This window comes from Oryctolagus cuniculus, chromosome 6 (assembly GCF_964237555.1).
Source record: "Oryctolagus cuniculus chromosome 6, mOryCun1.1, whole genome shotgun sequence".
Classification (NCBI taxonomy): domain Eukaryota; kingdom Metazoa; phylum Chordata; class Mammalia; order Lagomorpha; family Leporidae; genus Oryctolagus; species Oryctolagus cuniculus.
Window position 1 is genome coordinate 119,584,087 of NC_091437.1, and position 18,691 is coordinate 119,602,777.

Consider the following 18,691-nt stretch of genomic DNA (forward strand, 5'->3'; position numbering starts at 1 on the left):
GTTGGGAAATCCTATATGAAGAAATAGGAGCTAAGTAGATTTTCAATATGGCTAAGCAGAGATGCCTGGCTGTCCTCCGCAGAGAAGAACCACAGATAAGAAATCCAGGTGCTGATTTTTGAAGTGAGTGCCCGAGGCAGAATGCTGGAATTCTTCCAGGCAAGTGTGCAGGACACAGAGACCTGGGGTGGCAGCACAGGAGAGGAACTAAGTGCCCCCTGACTGCAGCCTGACAGGCATCCCCCTGCATAGGGGAAGGTAAATAGAAGAGCTTTACTAGTGTCCATCCCCATGGATGCCTTACACTGGCAATTCTTGGGACAGGAGTCCACGGTCATTGCCAGCCTGGAGCCCAGTACAGGAGCTACCTGGCATATACAAAGTAGCTTTGCTTCAGAGAAGGAACTCATTCTGTCTCCTCAACAGCTCCCAGGGCAGTTGTGGCACTGACTTGGCAAAGGAGACACAGAATCCATACTGTCCTAGAGGTTGGAAACCTCTACAAGTCCCGACCCATGGGGCTCCACTGACACCCCACCATCCTAGCAAAAGGAACCACAGCCTCACAACCTCGACTACAACTAGCAGAGCAACTTGGACCCCAGTGCCCCGGTCCAGGCAGCACTCAGCACTGCAGGGGACAGGGGCATTCTGCGCCTAGGACCTAGAAGCAGGGACACCTGCCCTACCAGATTTCCGCCCCAACACCCTTGCTGACTGTGGGACCCTGCAAGGACTACCAGCCCGAGACTTCAGCCACTTGGACCACTGCTGTGTCTTCTCACTTCACCCAGACTGCTTGCTAACAGCATCCTGTGACCTGGGACGATGAGCCATCCCGCCCCCAACACGCCCCATCAGGACTACAGGCCAACGCTCCTGGGACCCTGTCCTTTCCACTCTGGACCACAACCAGGACCATTCTCTCAGTCCCAACTGTGGTCTAAAGCTCCTACAGTCCCAGCCACCACCCTGCTAAGAGCAAGCCATGGTCAGAAGCACAGCATCTCACAAGGATAATAGGCTGGTGTTCCTGTGAACCCAGCTGCACAGCCAAAGCCTGAAATGCTTGCCCCACTCAGATCGTCTGCCAAGAGCATTTCTAAAACCATGGCCCTGACCCATGGGCTACCACAGACCCATCTCTACCCTCTTGGGCAGCTGCCAGGACCCAGCAACCCACCAATACTACAGATAAGTGCTTCTGCAGCTCCACCACTGGACACAATGACACCACTGGGACTGAAGAGCACCCCAGGGCCCCACCGCTGTAGCCGTCAATTGCAGCAGAGGAAAGTATAGGGAGAAGACACTGTGTGCTCCCTCTGGAACTAAAGCCAAAGAAGCAGACCAAACTGACACCTGAAAACACATCTTTAGAAAAAAAGCCTTCTACCACAAAAGCCACACTTAAAAAGCAGTAGAGCAAGTGATCTACCCAATGCGCAAATATCACTGCATGGACACAGCAAATATGAAAAAGCTAGGCATTCTGATGCCTCTAAAGGAAAACAATAATACTTTAGTGACAGACATCAAAGAGGAGGAAACTGTGAAATGCCTGACAAAGGATGGTTACAATGATACTCAAAAAGAGGAGAGAGTAGAGGATATTCTTTTGTACAAATATAAGGAATAAAGAAATTAGTAAAACAATGCATGGCATGAATGAGAAATTAAACGATAGAGATCTTGAAAAAGGATCGGACAGAAATCTTAGAAATGAAAAACTCTTGGGCCCTGCACCTGCATGGGAGACCAGGAGGAAATACCTGGCTCCTGGCTTTGGATCGGCACAGTGCGCCGGCCACAGCAGCCACTTGGAGGGTGAACCAACGGAAAAGGAAGACCTTTCTCTCTGTCTCTCTCTCTCACTAACTCTGCCTGTCAAAAAAAAAAAAAAAAAGAAGAAAAAATGAAAAACTCTAAGAAAATTTAAAAATGCTGTTGAAAACCTCAATAAGACTAGATCAAGCAGAAGACAGAACATCTGAACTCCAAGACAGACCTGTGAAATGTCCCAGTCAGGCACAGGCACAGTGACAAAGAAGGAAGACAGCAACTGAGACCTTCACAAGGAAGTGAAAAACCTTCCAAATTTTTGGGAATCCCTGAGAAGGAAGAGAGGACTAAGGGCATGTAAACCTATTCAATGAATAGTTGAAAATGTTCCCAACCAGCCAGCGCCGTGGCTCACTAGGCTAATCCTCCGCCTGCGGTGCCGGCACACTGGGTTCTAGTCCCGGTCAGGGCACCAGGTTCTAGTCCTGGTTGCCCCTCTTCCAGTCCAGCTCTCTGCTGTGGCCCGGGAGTGCAGTGGAGGATGGCCCAGGTCCTTGGGCCCTGCACCCCATGGGAGACCAGGAGAAGCATCTGGCTCCTGGCTTCGGATCAGCGCAGTGCGCCAGCCACAGCACACTGGCCGTGGTGGCCATTGGAGGGTGAACCAACGGCAAAGGAAGACCTTTCTCTCTGTCTCTCTCTCACTGTCCACTCTGCCTGTCAAAAAAAAAAAAAATGTTCCCAACCTATAGGACTATAGGATACCAAATACATATGACCAGAGAAGTAACTGGGGTTCACAAAGGAATTTAAAATACCAGAAGGGTAAAAATATATTCAAAGAGGTAATAACAGAAAACTTGCCAGACCTAGAAAAAGATACAATTCTCTAGGTGTAAGAAGGTCACAGGTCATCAGATTCAATTCAACCACATCTGCCCCAAGAGACAGAATAATCAAGCTCTCCAAGGCTAAAGACAGGATTCTCAAAGCTGCAAGAGAGAAGAAACAAAAACACAAAGAGGTCCCAGTTCATCTGACTTCAGACTTCTTCCTTCAGAAGGAGGGATTAGAATGAAGGGAAAAAAAACCTGACCCCCAAAAACGCTGTACCCGGCAAAGCTACCCTTCAGACATGAAGCTGACATAAAGACATTCCCAAACAAAAACAGAGACTAGACTGCCACCAGACCTGCCTTACAATAAATGCTAAAGGGAGAGTTTTTCCAAATTAAAAGAAAGAGATGCTAAGAAGAAAATATCAGAAGGTATAAAACTTACTGGTAAGAGTAGCTGCATGGACAAATTCAGAATGCTTCTAATACAGTAAATATGGTACATAAGCTAGAAAAGCAAAGCAACTGAAAATAAAAACTACATTAATATGTTGAGAGTCAGGTATTTCTATCAAGATGTAAAATGAGACATCAAAAATCCAAAATATGGGAAGGGATAGAATGTACATGTAAGAGTTCTTAATGTGTATTTCTTAGCTCTTGTTTCTTTCTGTACATTTGTAATCAATGTCAAGTAGATATCATTTCAAAACACCTTGTTTTAAACAAAATAAGGTTTTTTAAGCTTTGTGGTAACCACAGAGCAAAAATCCCATAATAAACTTACCAAAATTAACGAACAGTGAGTCAAAGTACACTACTAGAGAAACTCATTTAACAACAAATGAAAGAGAGAAAGAAACTACAATGAAACTAGAAAACAAGTCTCAAAAAGCAGGAATAAGACCTTACCATCATAATTACCTTATTAAATTTTCCAAGTAAAAGATATATCGTGACTGAATGGATAAAGCAAGATCCAGCTATATGCTACTTAGAAGAAATTCACTTCACCTTTAAAGACACATATAGAAAGTGAATAGGGGCCGGCGCCGTGGCTCACTTGGTTAATCTTCTGCCTGTGGCGCCAGCATCCCATATGGGCACTGGGTTCTAGTCCCGGTTGCTCCTCTTCCAGTCCAGCTCTCTGCTGAGGCCTGCGAGGGCAGTGGAGGATGGCCCAAGCGCTTGGGCCCTGCACCCTCATGGGAGACCAGGAGGGGGCACCTGGCTCCTGGCCTCAGATCGGCGTAGCTCCGACCGTAGCGGCCATTTGGGGAGTGAACCACCGGAAGAAGACCTCTCTCTCTCACTCACTAACTCTGTCAAATAAATTAAAAAAAAAAAAAAAAAAAAAAAAACCTCATTGTGGTTTAAAAAAAAAAAGTGAATAGACAGAATAATATATCTCAGGCAAGGGAACACAAAAACAAGCAAGACTAATATACTTCTATCAGATAAAGTAGATTTCAGATCAAAAGCAGTAAAGAGAGACAAGTAAGGTCATTATATAGTGATAAAGGATTTAATCCAGAAAGAGGAAATAATTGTGATATATATGTACCCAAATCAGAGTATTCAAATAAAGCAAATATTAATATATTTATATCAGATAAACTCTAATGAAATAATAGAAGGGAACTTTAACACTCACTTTCAGAAATCAACAGATCATTCAGGTAGAAAATCAACAAAGAAATACTGAAGTGTACCCTATGGACATGCACAGAATTTTCCATCCAACAGCTGCAGAATATACGGTCTTCTCAGAAGCACAAGGAACATTTTCCAGGATAGATCAAAACAATCTCAACAAATTTCTAAGTCATATTAGCTACATATTCTGATCCCAATGCAATAAACTTAAAAATCAATAACAAGAAAACTTTGGCAATTAAATACATGGAAATTAAGGAATTTACTCCTGAAAAATCAATAGATCAAGGAAGAAATTAAGAAGGAAATTTAAAGAAATTTTTCTTGAAACAAGTGAAAATGAAAACACAACATCTCCAGACTTATGAAATTCAGCAATAACAGGACTAAGAGGGAAATTTATAGCAATCATTGCCTACATCAAAAAGCAGAAAGATCTCAAACAACTCACTATTGCATCTCAATGAAAAAGAAAAGAACTAAAACCAAAATTTAATATAAGGAAAGAAATAAAGCTCAGAGCAGAAATAAATGACATAGAAACAAAAAAATACAAAAAAAAAAATCAATGAAACAGAGTGGTACTTTGAAAAGATAAACAAAACTGACAAACCCTTAGCTAGTCTAAGAAAAAAAGAGAAAAGATTCAAATAAAATCAGAGTCAAGAAGGGAGGCATTACAAGTGAGAACACAGAAATGAAAAGCATTATTATGGACAATTATATGGCAACAGATTTGATAACCTAGAAGAAAGGGATAACTTCACAGACATATATGTACACTTTACCAAGGATGGGGATGAAAGGATGAACTTGTCTTTAGCCTTGAACGAAGAACTACCAATGAAGACTCAAGACCTGGCACTTTAGAAGTATCTGTAGCCTAAAGGACCCACAGGGCTCATCCATCCAAACTCACGTCTGCAAAGGGGCAAGTGAAGTCCTGAGTGCCACTCCCCACCCCTCACAGTTGCTGGAGTTAGCAAATAATAGAGCATTGCTAAGGAAATATGGTGTCAGATAAGCAAGTTTTTAGGGTATGTCCCAAATATTGCATGGAACATACTGATGCTAAAAAATTGTATCATGTTTTATATATTTTACTTGGGAATATTACTTCCCTATAAAAGTCACTTAGCCAGTTAGTGACAGAGCCAAGACTAGAATCCTTACTTTCTGTCTGGCAGGAGGGCAGACATGACAAGTATTCTGGGCGCCCATTGCCATGACCTGAGTGGTCACCGTTAATGTTACCTCTGCTTGCAGGTCTTCACACAATCATAAGTAAATTAATCCACCAAGAAGGACAAATGCAAATGGCTACTCACCTTTTTGATCTTGACATAGCCCACACTGGTTTGGGGATCCGTGTCAACCTCCAGTCGTCCCTCACTGTCTCCCTCTATAATCCGATAGAGGATTTTAGAACTCCCAGTAAACGGCTCATCAGCATCGGTGGCTCGGATGGTTAAGATGACGGACCCCACACCTGTGTCTTCAGCAAGAGTCAGGTTTCCATACTGAGGAAGAACAGGCGAAGAAAAGAATGAGAACATCCATTGTTATCAAATAGAACCATCTCTTTGGTTTCACAATGGACACAAGTCATAGTTTTATTAATATTGATGGGGTAGGTTTTTCCTGTTGATGGATAAATTGCAGTTGATTTTCACATCAGCCATATTCATGAACCAATATCCATGGCACCAAGGAAAACAACATTTCAGAGAACAACTACTAGAATTCTAAAACACATTCCTCCTCCTCTATCCAAGCATGTTTAATCAACTGTAACTATTATTATAGTAATTGTATCAATAAACAGTTGGGATATTTTGAGTACCTACAATGTGGCAGGCACTATTCCTATACTTTTTACATTGATTCTTAAATCAACCAAGGAACAGAGGTTAAAAGCTTGAATTCTGGGACCACATGGCCCAATTATGAGTCCTAAACTTGTTGTTTATTAGTTGGGTGACTTGTAGCAAGTTACCTCACTTTTTAAGGGTCAGTTTCACCATCTGTGTTATGGAGATAATAGGAGCTACCCTACTTCATGCTTGCTGTGTAGGATAAGAGAGATAATACATGGAAAGTCCCTGAATGCCTGGTACACAGTACGTGCTCAATGAAGGCAAGCAATAAAACACCTTATATTATCTCCATTTTTTAAAGAAAACTTTAATAAATATAAATTTCAAAAGTACAACTTTTGGATTATAGCGGTTTTCCCCCCATAACCACCTTTCCACCTGCAAACCATCCCATCTCCTACTCCCTCTCCCATCCCATTCTTCATTAAGATTCATTTTTAATTATCTTTACATACAGAAGATCAACTTAGTATGTACTAAGTAAAGATTTCAACAGATTGCACCCACACAGACACACAAAGTATAAAGTACTGTTTGAAGGCTAGCTTTACCGTTAATTCACATATATTATCTCCCTTTAAAAAAGGAGCAAAGAATTGGAGAGGTTAAACCCAGGATCACACAGCCAGTGAATCAGAGAGTTGGAATTCAATGTCATCATTGTTCAACTCCTAAACCCCTGGCATAGAACATCTCCCACTCCCCCTGCAAGTTCCCCAGGTCAGCTCTCTTGGCATCACATCTTAAAGATGGCAACAGGGAGGCTCGAGAGAGGACCATGGTAGTGACAAAGGCAAGCTCACCCTCTCTATAGCCAGATTTGCACTTCTCATTACGTCTAAGACTCCCAAAGCAAGCTTCCAGCCCTCAATCTAAAAAGTGCCATCTAGATGAAACACAGGGAGATTATGACACTAGGAAGAGATGAGGTGCCCACAAAAACGGGGGCTAAGAAGAAACAAGTCCTTTAAGTCCTGCTTGCTTACTCACAGTCACCTTTTAAAAAATTTTATTTAAGTTGTACAAGTTTCATGTATTTCATATATACAAATTTAGTAACATAGTGATACTTCTCACCCTACCCTCCCTCCCTTTTTCCTCCTCCCTCTCCTATCCCCACTCTTAATTTTTACAAAGATCTACTTTCAGTGACTGTTATACAAGGTAACATCCAGTCACACCTCTTACCTCCCCGAGCCTCCTCAGAAATCAATTCCCTTCTTTGTCACAGCCTTGTCCCTGCTTAGATTTACGAACAGCATCACAGGGCTCTGGCTGCCCCGTAACTGCTTCTAACGTGACCTAACAACCCAGTCAAACGGGTTTCTCTCTCCTTGCAAATAAACAGAGCCATCTCTATCCAGGGAAGCAGTGACAATGCCATCATCAAGTCTTAAGCCCATTTCACCAACAAGGAAAGAGTAACCTGCATTTTTCTTGATGTTCTAAATTAACCTTCTTCTCATTATGCCCACTTCTCCCGATTCTTGCAAACGTCACAGCACATTTTTTTTCCCTTTGGCTCAAGCCACAGATTCATTTATTTCTTCTCTTTTGCTCTTACTCCATTATTACAAAATAACTTTCAGTTGCTGATATTCCAAATACTAAATTTTTGGCCAAAAAATGCTGTTTAAGACTTAGCAGTAATCTATTATCCTAACACACACAAAATAGGTAGTGACAAACTACAAGTAGCTATTCAACTCCCTTCCATTTGACAAAGATTGTGGCTGTAGCTTTTAAGCAGCCCTTGGAATAAATGAAGGCTGGCAGGAATTTATAAACAGTTGCTCCCAGATACAGTAACAGTAAATATTACTGTTCCCTGGAGATTTGCACTGAAGATGGTATCTGGGTTTGTTATTGGTGTACTAAGCAAGGCTGTGTGTTAAGTCTGGCATTTTCCCCCTGGAAATTTATCTGTCTTTATCCCAGAAGTCAGGGTCAAGTATAATATAAACAAAGGAAAGGAAAAATGAACAGTGACAACTACTCACATCTGACTTTTCAAAGATGGGGATCTGATCATTGATATCAATAACGTTGATTTGCACAAGACAGAGGGTCTTGAAATCTGAAAACCAAAGTCACATCACAGAAATTTTCACTGAAAATAATGCATTAAGATCAGAAATCTACAAGAAAAAAAATGACAAGTGAAATAACAGCTATTGCCACAATTTTTGCAACTGACTTGTAATTTACATGGAAAGAGATTTCTCTACTCCTCACCTGCACAAGCAGGTCACCAAGGTGGAGGCGGAAGAAAGAATGGAGAGAAGTTTCCCCGGGCTCCCCATTGCTCTCCACCTGTCTGCATCCCAGGGAAGGGTTGTTCCTGAGCGGGATGGCCCCTTTTTTGTGCAGGAGTCTCTCTCCTTCTGACTAGTGCAACGCATATAGTCTTCAAAATCCACTACAAAACTATCCTGCTGGAAATGCTTCCCTGGGCATTCCAGCGAATGTTTTTTCTTTTCTGAATACAGCCATCCTACATCTGGTCTGGGCTCTCTGATGGGGAGATTCAGGGTTACTAGCCCCCCCGCCCTTAAGAAGAGAGAAAGTGGAACAATTACCTTCCCCTACAGGAGGCTAACGGGCCACCACGGGACCCTGGGAAACAGCCCAGGCTTTTAGGGGCAGGTTTGACCATTCAAAGACCTACTCAGATACAGCAGGTCAACCCCAGACCTGAGAAGAGCATGGAGGCCAGGTGGGCATGCAATGCCTGGGGAGAGAGCCAGCACAAGCAAGAAAATGGCAGGTTCTCGGTTGTGGTTGCCACTGTTATGACCACAGCAAACTGTACTGCATGATGGCCAGGACTCTGGGCTTGGGGATTCTGGCTAGCAGATATGTGAGAGCTTGGATGTGCTACAAAGTGTCTGTGTACCTCAGTTTGTCTATAAAATGTAGACAATAACAGAATCGAGGCTCTCCTCATAACAATGATGAGTGGCATCTATGTGCCAGGCCCTGGATTGAGTGCTTTACCTGTGTTGTTTACCTTCATAGTCGTGTCCTGACCAAGATACTGTTATCATTCCACTTAGGTGACAGATGGAGCCTCCAGGAGATGAAGAAGGTAAGTAACTGCCTAAGGTCACACAGCTAGCGAGGGCGCCAGGACTCAAACCCTGTGCACTTTCCACCACTGCCACTCCTCGCCCTGCTCTGTGCCCCAGGAGGCTGACCTCACCACCTGCATCAACGGATGCCATCCCTCTGGGTAACAGTTGGGTTCTGCCATCAGGAAGCTCTGGCAGGAGACTAAGGAAGGGCAGGAGTCAAGTGGCGGGGGGTCCCCCTCTCCCATGGCTACAGACACGTCTTGCTCCCTTCCCTTGACACCATGGGCTGTCCACCCTGCCTCATACCTCCTGTTGGTTTCCCTTAACCCTGCCTAGAACCTTACAACCTTAACAAATAATCCTTTCTTCAGATTCTTTTTGGTACCCTTTGCAAAGCCCATCACACTCCTGCAGGGATCTGAGATGCTCAGATAGTCTAACCTGAGACCTTGTGATCCATACATCAGATATGATGCTGGGCACTGATCAAATGATCAGCAAGCAGCTACTGATTCAAGTTGGGTCCAGCTTCCAGAATATGTGGAGACACACATGTGATTGAAGACTGGGGTGGTTACAGGCCCTGAACTCATGGACTCAATGCTCCGCTCAAACCTTGTTTGGGCCAACAGCACACTTCTTAGATAACAGGCCCTCCTTGATTTTTATGTAAAGCCATGTTAATGATAGCCTAATCTCTAGTTTTCTGTAGTGTACAATTAAGTGTTTCATTCCATCAACATATACACTATATGTAAGTTTTATAATCTGGTCCATATTTTCTATAGTAGCACTTATGAACACAAGCAATTTATAATCTAATTTCTATTTTATGCTCTTATCACTTTAAACTGCTTCAGGTCTCCCAGCATTAGCATGTGGGATTGTTGCTCTCACAATAAGCCCTACACAGCTTTGTCACTTGTCACACATCTTCCAAGACTCAGCAGTGACACCTTCCAGAAAACCATAGCGCTCTCCCTCCACTGAGTTCCTCATTTTCTTCATGGGCTACATAGGATGTGTCCCTTGAAATGTATTGATTCACATGTCCCTCTCCTCCATCAGAATGACCCTTCTTTCCTGAGGGTCCTTCAGGACCAACCTTGGGTCCTACTCATCTGTATATCCCAATATCCTGCCTGGTGCCTCACAGTAAAAGCTCAATGGCTGTTTGCTGAAAGAATGCATGGCTAATGTGTGAAATTCTTAGTTCATCATAGAGAAGAGCGATTTCTTATAGTAACTTCTGCTGTACCTCAACACAATGTGAGACAAACATTGGAACCTCAGTATTTGTCAGACTGCTGGCTTTCAAATGTTCTACTCTGGGGGCCTGCTAAACACTGGTTCTCCCAGCATAGGAACATCCATGCAAAGGAGATAAGTGTGAAGCCCAGTGTGAAATCATGTTCTTTTCTTTTCTTCTCTATCTCTACACAATCTGTGACTCCCAGTACAACAATTACTACATTATTTGGTAATCTTTGATCTAGTGCTAGTTAACTCAAGGAAGGGTTCTTGACCATCTACACTCATCTGAGTGCCCTGTAAATGACTCACTCACCCTCTCTCACTCTCGCTCTCTCTAGATAAGTGTATTTTTGTGTATCCATGCACTTTTGTCTAACACAGTGAGCAACTATTTGAGAAAACATAGTTTTCATCAGATTCTTAAAGGGTCTTGTGACCCAACCAATATTAAAAACCACCTGCTCTGAAGTGAGGAATTAAGTCTGGTGATGTCATCAAATTGCCAACTGGAAGCACATAGGAGAAGGCAGAACTTCCCCAAAAGATGCATTACTACTCCACCTTCATACAGCGGTCCCAAAGGAAAAACTGGGAAATCTTATGAGCATGAAATGTGCAGGGGGCCGACGCTGTGCTGCAGGTTAATCCTCTGCCTGTGGTGCCAGCATCCCATACGGCCACTGGTTCAAGTTGCGGCTGCTCTACTTCTGATCCAGCTCTCTGCTATGGCCTGGGAAAGCAGTAGAAGATGGCCAAATGCCTGGGCCCCTGCACCCGCATGGGAGACCTGGAAGAAGCTCCTGGCTCTGGATCAGCACAGCTCTGGCCATTTTGGCCATTTGGGGAGTGAACCAGTGGAAAGAAGACCTTACTATCTCCCTCTGTCTGTAACTCTACCTCTCAGAACAAAAGAATGTGCAGACTTCTACAACTGGAATATGAACTGATGACAGCCCCATGGCTGTGCTCTGAAATCCAACGCTGCAGTTGCACTGGGACCTCACTTCCCTGGGACACCCACAGCCAGCGGCTGAGCACAGCAGTGGTACCACGGTAGGCCCATTCGCAGAGATAACAGACTCCTGTGATGGCCTGTGTTGGACTCCCTGACCACCATGATAAACTCTCGATAGACTTCCCAGGGGTCCAGGGCATTCCCCCCAACTCCCATCCCCACTCTCTCCTTCGCTCAGGGTCAGGCTTGTATTATGGTCTATGGGCTCACCCAGCCTTCGCTGTGTACCCGCCTCCCCAGTTGTTCTCAAAAGCATCTGCCTAGTAAAATCCTTATAACTCCAACGCCCTCTTGGCCACATCACTGACCTGTATGGAACAGAACTGGCTGCCTCTGCATGCATGTGTTTCACAAGGAAAGCAAAGAACTGGAGTTGGCCTCCTCCTCTAAGACTCACATATCCAGGGATCAGAGCATCCTAACAGAGAAGAACTAGAAGGGAAGCAGTTTTGTGTACTCACGGCAGCAGCTCCAATACTAACCTTGGTCGGATACTTCTACTGTTAAATTGTACTGAGGGGTATCTTGCTTCTTCAAGGACTGTTTACCCAACTGGAACTTCCCCTCAAATTTTTCAACCAGGAAGAGTTCATCTGCAGGAATTTTGGGGACTTGCTCCACAATCCGGTACATTAACAAGCTGCTGGGGGTGTTTTCCTTATCCCTGTCTTGGGCAGTCAGTGTCCCAATATTGCTGCCTGTGGAGAACAAGAGAGAGAATGCACCCATTACAGGCTCCATGCAATCTTTTACTTTTTAAAAGGCTTTGCTGGATAAATAAGTTCCTAGAAAATCCCATAAATAACTCCAAGGAGCAGGCACAGGCTCTCAGATTTACTTCGGCCCTGTGACCCCTTCCATGGTGTCATGGGTCAAACACTGTAGCATATCACTTTGCTAAGGCTGCCATAAAGTGTCATGAACTGAGTGACTTCAACCATGGAAATTCATTTTCTTCCAGTTCTGCAGGCTGACAGTCTGAGGTCAAGGTGTTGCTTGGGTTCGTGTCTTCGGAAGCCTCTCTCCTTGGCTCGAAGCTGGCTCTCTTCTCTTCCCAGGGCTTCATATCCTCTTCCCTCTGCACCTCGCTGGGTCCACATCTCCCCTTCTATGAGGACACTCGTCATTTTGGATTACGGCCCCTGGTAAGGACCTCATTTTACCTTAGTCACCTCTTTAAAAACCCTATACCCAAATACAGGCATGTTTCAATAAAAATTTTAAAAGACTAAGAGGAGTAACGGGTGAAAGGAGAGGAGAGGGAGGAAGAGGAAGGAGGAGGAGGAAGAGGAGGAAGACAGACAGGAGTTAGGTTTAGTGATTAAGATGCAGTTGATAGGCTAATCCTCCGCCTAGCGGCGCCGGCACACCGGGTTCTAGTCCCGGTTGGGGCGCCGGATTCTGTCCCGGTTGCCCCTCTTCCAGGCCAGCCCTCTGCTGTGGCCAGGGAGTGCAGTGGAGGATGGTCCAGGTGCTTGGGCCCTGCACCCCAGGGGAGACCAGGAAAAGCACCTGGCTCCTGGTTCCTGCCATCGGATCAGCGCGGTGCGCCGGCTGCAGCGCGCCGGCCGCGGCGGCCATTGGAGGGTGAACCAACGGCAAGGGAAGACCTTTCTCTCTGTCTCTCTCTCACTGTCCACTCTGCCTGTCAAAAAAAAAAAAAAAAAAAGATGCAGTTGATACACCTGTATCCTAAATCAGAGTACCTGGGTTCCAGCCCTGGCTCCACTCCCTTTTCCAGCTTCCTGCTAATGTGCCTTGGAGACAGCATACGATGGTCCCTGCCATCTGCATGGGAGACCCTGATTATATTTCAGGCTCCTGATTTCGACCTGGCCAGCCCTGGATATTGAGTATTTGCAGAGTGAACTAAAAGATGGGAGATCTCTCTCTCTCTCTCTCTCTCTGCCTTTCAAATAAATAAATAAATACAAACTTTTTAAAAAAGACTTCTACCCAAGTACTTTTTGATCCAAAATACTGTACCTCCATGACTCCTAAGTTGGGTTCAACATTTTCTATGACCCCAATTAGGTTTACCTACCCACGTTTTAGCCAACAGAGAGAAGGGGTTGCAAAGTTAACACAGGGAGGAAGTTACACGGCACTGAACAGCTCATTTCTTACCCAATCTTTCATTCTCCTGGACCTCAAATACAGTCAGTGCAGATGGACACATAGGTGGATTATCATTGATGTCTTCAACAGTCACATAAATTTCCAGTGGGTATGCAAGTGGTTTTCCAACCTCATCCTTTGCAACTGCATAAAAAACATACTGAAACAGGAAGGCCGGGGTTAAGAGAAGACTCCTTCACTAGCCCCTTTAAAAGGCAGAGAAAAGAGTCGTTTCATTTCTATATCATGAGATCCCTTATTTTCAATTTAGTTACAAATAGGAAATAAGACTAAAGTGAAATGGGTTGGATTTGTGGGGAAATTGCCAAACGATTGTGCCTCTGAGAGCCAATGATATGACGGGGTGTAGAAAACAGATTTTTTTCTTTCTATTTTTAATTTTTATTTTCTCTCAAGTGCAGGTGGCCACTGGACTTTTCCTCGTCGCCTTTGCAACTCTTCCTCTGTTACTCACCGAGTCCTTTTCTTCTCGGTCCAAGGGCTGCGTCACGTAAATGTTTCCTTCCTGGTCGATGGAAAACGGGAACCTCGGCAGCTTCTCTTTCTCCACTAGGGAATACTGTGCACCTGGCTCATTCCACTGCACCTGTGGGGCCGAAAATGGATGGAATGAGAGGCATTTGGATCAAGAACACTGGGAAGGAAGGGAACAGTCTTCTGGTTCTCCATTTGCAGCTCTGACAACCTGGTTTAGAAGTTGGCGGTTTCTTGAAACAAAAAAACCACGTTTTTCACTTTCAACCTAAAAATAAGCCCTTAAAAAATTACAGTACTCAAGAAAACCACAGCAACGGGATTTGTCTTCTATCAAACAATTCAAATCCTCTCAGGAGTCTGTGGGTTGTTTGCATTTGGAAGTCTGACCCTGAAGGATCCCTATCCATGAAATGTCAGTTTAGGAAACAAAATGGACTTTGTAGCAAGCACTGGCTGAGAAAGAAGCTGTGATGTATGATGAGCTTTGAAATTCACCAATGAAGAGGAATAAGAGGAGGGACTTTTGAACTCTCCATACTAGTATCTAAATTAGGACAAATGGCACACAAGGAAGGCCCATCCTGTCCCCGGAATCTTCAGTGTTAAAAACTCCAGGGATGGGACCAGCGCTGTGGCATAGTGGGTAAAGCCACTGCCTGCAGTGCCAGCATCCCATTTGGATGCCAGTTCGAGTCCCAGCTGCTCCACTTCTAATCCAGCTCTCTGTTATGGTCTGGGAAAGCAGTAGAAAATGGCCAAGTCCTTGGGCCCCCACATACACATTGCAGACCCGGAAGAAGCTCCTGGCTTTGGATGGGCGCAGCTCTGGCCTTTGCAGCCAACTGGGGAATGAACCAGTGGATGGAAGACAGACCGACAGACTGACCGACTGACCGACCAACTGACCAACTGACCGACCAGCCGCCCTCCTTCTCTCTCTCTTTCCCTCCCTCCCTCTTCTTCTGTGTAACTCTTTCAAATATATAATAAATAAATCTTAAAAAACTTACTGAAAATGTGTATTATAAAAAATCTATATATGGATTTAAAGTTTAAAAAAATCTTCAGGGATAAGAAAAACTGCAAACTCCTAGAGTTGTTTGGCAAAAAACTTGATAAAAATAAATAAATAATCTCAGTTTTAAGACCAGTCTACTGGCTGTACAGAGTCTGATGTCTCTGATATTCTAATACTAATATTAACTTTTATTAAGAGTTTACCACATGCCAAACATAATTCTAAACATGTTGATATTTTATCTCATGTAATTCTTGCACAGTCCTATACAGATTACTATTATTCCCATTTCACAGGTGAGGAAACTAGGGCGTGTACACACACACACACACACACAAACAAATGCAATCGATCTGCCCAAGGCCCTAGAGCTAGTCGAGGTTTCCATACTAAACGTTCTCTCATGGAGTGTGTGTTGTGGCACAGAGTTAAGCTGCCACTCGGGGTGCCTGCATCCTATATTGTAATGCCTGGCTTCAGGTTCCAGCCACACTGCTCTCAATCCAGCTTCCTGCTAATGCACACCCTGAGAGTCAGCAAATGATGGCTCAAGTACTTGAGTCTCTGCTACCCATGGGAGAGACCCAGATGGAATCTCTGGCTCTTGGCCTCCGCCTGGCCCAGCCCTGACTATTACACTGTTACAGCCATTTGGTGAGTGAACCAGCAGATGGGAGATCTTTCTCTCTCTCCCTCTGGTGCTCTGCCTTTCAAGTAAATAAACATCAAGAAAAAAACATTCTCTCAGAGTAGCTTGGGAAAGTAGCAAGGGAACCACTTTTTGTCCATTGCTAGTTATTGCAGCACCACCCACTGTCCATGCCAAAGACTATGCTCTTCCTTCTAAAGTGAGCACCCCTTGTGTCCTAAAAACTCAGCCTGCACTGGGCTTTCTTGAACTGTGCCTCTCCACCCTTCTTCATGGCTTCAGGGCACACAAAGCACTTTCTCCAGCCCTGAAAACGGCAGGTGGCATCCCCAGAGTTTCTCTTCTTTGACAGTCCCCAAATCAACTAAGCCTGGAGTTCTTTCTAGCACTTATACATTTCTATGGGCATAACCTGAATAATAAGTAGGAAAACTCTAATTCAGGCCCCAATCTAAAATTCTCATGGTAACAATTGTTGACTTGCTCTCTTTTAAAATAAATATAAATGTAAATTCAATTAATTCAAATTCAGTAAGTAAAAGTCCTTTAAGTTAGGCAAAAGATATGACTGGGGCCATTCCAGAGTGCTTTCACAATAGCATCATTGTTTTCATCTTAGGGGAACCATAGACTGGTATCTGTTTATATTATTATAATACTTTTTATCTATTTTCACAGATACTACCTCATTGAGTCTTCACAACAAACATGAGAAGTGTTATTATTCCCATTTTACTGATGAGAAATTATGATTCAGAATGTTACACTACTTGTTTGTAATCGACCATTAAAATAATGGACAAAGAACATGGTTTTGATCATCTTCTTCCAAATCCAGGGCTCTCCCACTAACCCACAGCTTTTCATGCCCAAAAGCCTCCTGAGCTTCCAGAAAATATTAGCTCTGTGTGAAGTCCAGAGTGGATTTCTGGAAGCTAAGGTTAGGAAGGGAGTAAGGAAGAGAATTTGAATGGAAATGGGGAGAGGTACACACAGGAGATGGAACAAGGGTGTCTGCAAGGTAAAGGCTGCCTACTGTGACTCCTTTAACCCTTGGTAAGTGCCATCTCTATCTCTCAGCCTCCAATGGGGTGTGTCTATTGATGAATATTTTTCCCACAAAACTGATAAGCAGGCCTTCAAAAACATTTGCAATCCCAAATTCAAACCATGTGCATGTATATGATGTGTGCACCATACACAACCTGCTCCAAGAGAATCACATCCCACAGTACTGTCTGGGAACAACAAATATCTCTATTACCAATTTTAAGGCGACAGTGAGTGAAATTCTCTCTGTAAGCTGAATCCAAGTTTTCTGTCCATGATGGTGAACTTCAGAGACTCAGGACCAGAGACTATTGAACTTGCTTTATGATTATGTCATGCAAAAAGATGTCTAATAAATGTATCAATGAAGACCATGAGGGTGAATCTCTACAAAGTAAGGCCATTTATCTAATAGGTTCTAGCTGTGATTTTGGTACTACCTGAGTGATTTTGAAGAAGTGAGGCTCCGTGGAGTTTTCTACAATCGTCACGGGTGGTGGTGCTTTCCAGATATTCTCCTTCACCAGAATGTCCACAGATGTGGTGTCACTGAAGGAATTGTCACTCTGGCCTCCCATGTCCTTCACTGAGACCACCAGACTGTAGGAAGGATTCTTAGCAGGATCCAGTTCCTTAGCTCCTACGGGAAGTAGAGGGGAAGAAAACAGAAAATGTCTCTGAAGGCCACAGCTCCAAGCCCCATTCTATGACCCTGACAGTCCTGCGAGAGCCTCGCTTGCCTTACCTTGCAGGGTAAGTGATATCGCCCCCGTTTTGTTGTTGATCTGAAAGTACATGACATCATTGACTTTGGGAAGCTGGATGGCAATCTGATAGAAAAGCTGACCATTGAGAGTAGCAGGATCATCCAGGTCTGTAGCATTGACATACATGAAGGGCTTTCCTGATGAACAAAACATACCCAGAAAGAACACAGAGAGTAATTAAAACCCAAACCAACCACAGCCACTTCTGCCTCTAAGAAGCAGGTATAAAATGGGGTAAAGTTCCATAATTCATGTCAGTGGGAAAATTAACCTTTATTCTACTCCCCTCATCTGGGATAGGATTCCTCAAAGTGTGGCCCAGGGTCCCGTGGGAATCCCTGAGACTATTTCAAGGGGCTTATGGAATTAAAAAACATGCATGCACAAAAGACCCACTCAAAGTGCAAGATAATTTAATGGTTGTTAGTATAAAGGAGTACAAAATACGTCATGGATACATTTTCAGATTTCACATTGCAACTGATCATTAGGAAACTACTACTTGATGAGTTTTGGTGTAGTATCAAAGAATGTTCACAGTTACCAGAAACCCTATCAAAATAGTTCCCTCTTTCTCAACTGTACAGCGTGTCTGCTCCATGAGGCTAATTTTTCTTCATATGCTTCAACCGAAGTAGCATGTGGCACAGAATGCATGCAGAAAAGATATGAGAAGCCAATTGTTTTCTATTAATCCAAACATTAAAGAAATTTGCAAAGATTAAAACAATGCCATTCTTTTTACAAAAATAGTGATTGTCCGGCGCCGCGGCTCAATAGGCTAATCCTCCACCTAGCGGCGCCGGCACACCAGGGTTCCAGTCCCGGTCGGGGCGCCGGATTCTGTCCCAGTTGCCCCTATTCCAGGCCAGCTCTCTGCTGTGGCCAGGGAGTGCAGTGGAGGATGGCCCAAGTGCTTGGGCCCTGCACCCCATAGGAGACCAGGAAAAGCACCTGGCTCCTGCCTTCGGATCAGCGAGGTGCGCCAGCTGCAGCATGCCAGCCGTGGCAGCCATTGGAGGGTGAACCAACGGCAAAGGAAGACCTTTCTCTCTGTCTCTCTCTCTCTCACTATCCACTCTGCCTGTCAAAAAAAA

The 18,691-nt window shown here is 44.1% G+C and overlaps 1 protein-coding gene and 1 long non-coding RNA gene across 3 annotated transcripts in view; one reads left to right on the plus strand and one right to left on the minus strand.

The window, feature by feature from the left end:
• The window catches only part of CDH17 (cadherin 17), an 81,914-nt gene that overhangs the window by 25,688 nt on the left and 37,535 nt on the right, over nucleotides 1–18,691 (minus strand). Inside the window, exons 6-12 of one of the 2 annotated variants that reach the window (XM_002710691.5) lie at nucleotides 17,573–17,731; nucleotides 17,268–17,467; nucleotides 14,088–14,219; nucleotides 13,622–13,772; nucleotides 11,977–12,192; nucleotides 8,152–8,228; nucleotides 5,603–5,794 (exon numbers count right to left, since the gene is read on the minus strand). In XM_002710691.5, the coding sequence (XP_002710737.4) occupies nucleotides 5,603–5,794; nucleotides 8,152–8,228; nucleotides 11,977–12,192; nucleotides 13,622–13,772; nucleotides 14,088–14,219; nucleotides 17,268–17,467; nucleotides 17,573–17,731 (1,127 nt within the window). Of the gene's footprint in view, nucleotides 1–5,602; nucleotides 5,795–8,151; nucleotides 8,229–11,976; nucleotides 12,193–13,621; nucleotides 13,773–14,087; nucleotides 14,220–17,267; nucleotides 17,468–17,572; nucleotides 17,732–18,691 lie in introns of those variants that run through there. The other variant, XM_070075290.1, reaches the window with a different exon arrangement.
• On the plus strand, nucleotides 7,302–15,119 carry LOC138849938 (uncharacterized). The gene is made up of 3 exons (XR_011389235.1): nucleotides 7,302–9,239; nucleotides 12,456–12,639; nucleotides 14,035–15,119. It is a non-coding gene; the product is annotated as an uncharacterized lncRNA (long non-coding RNA).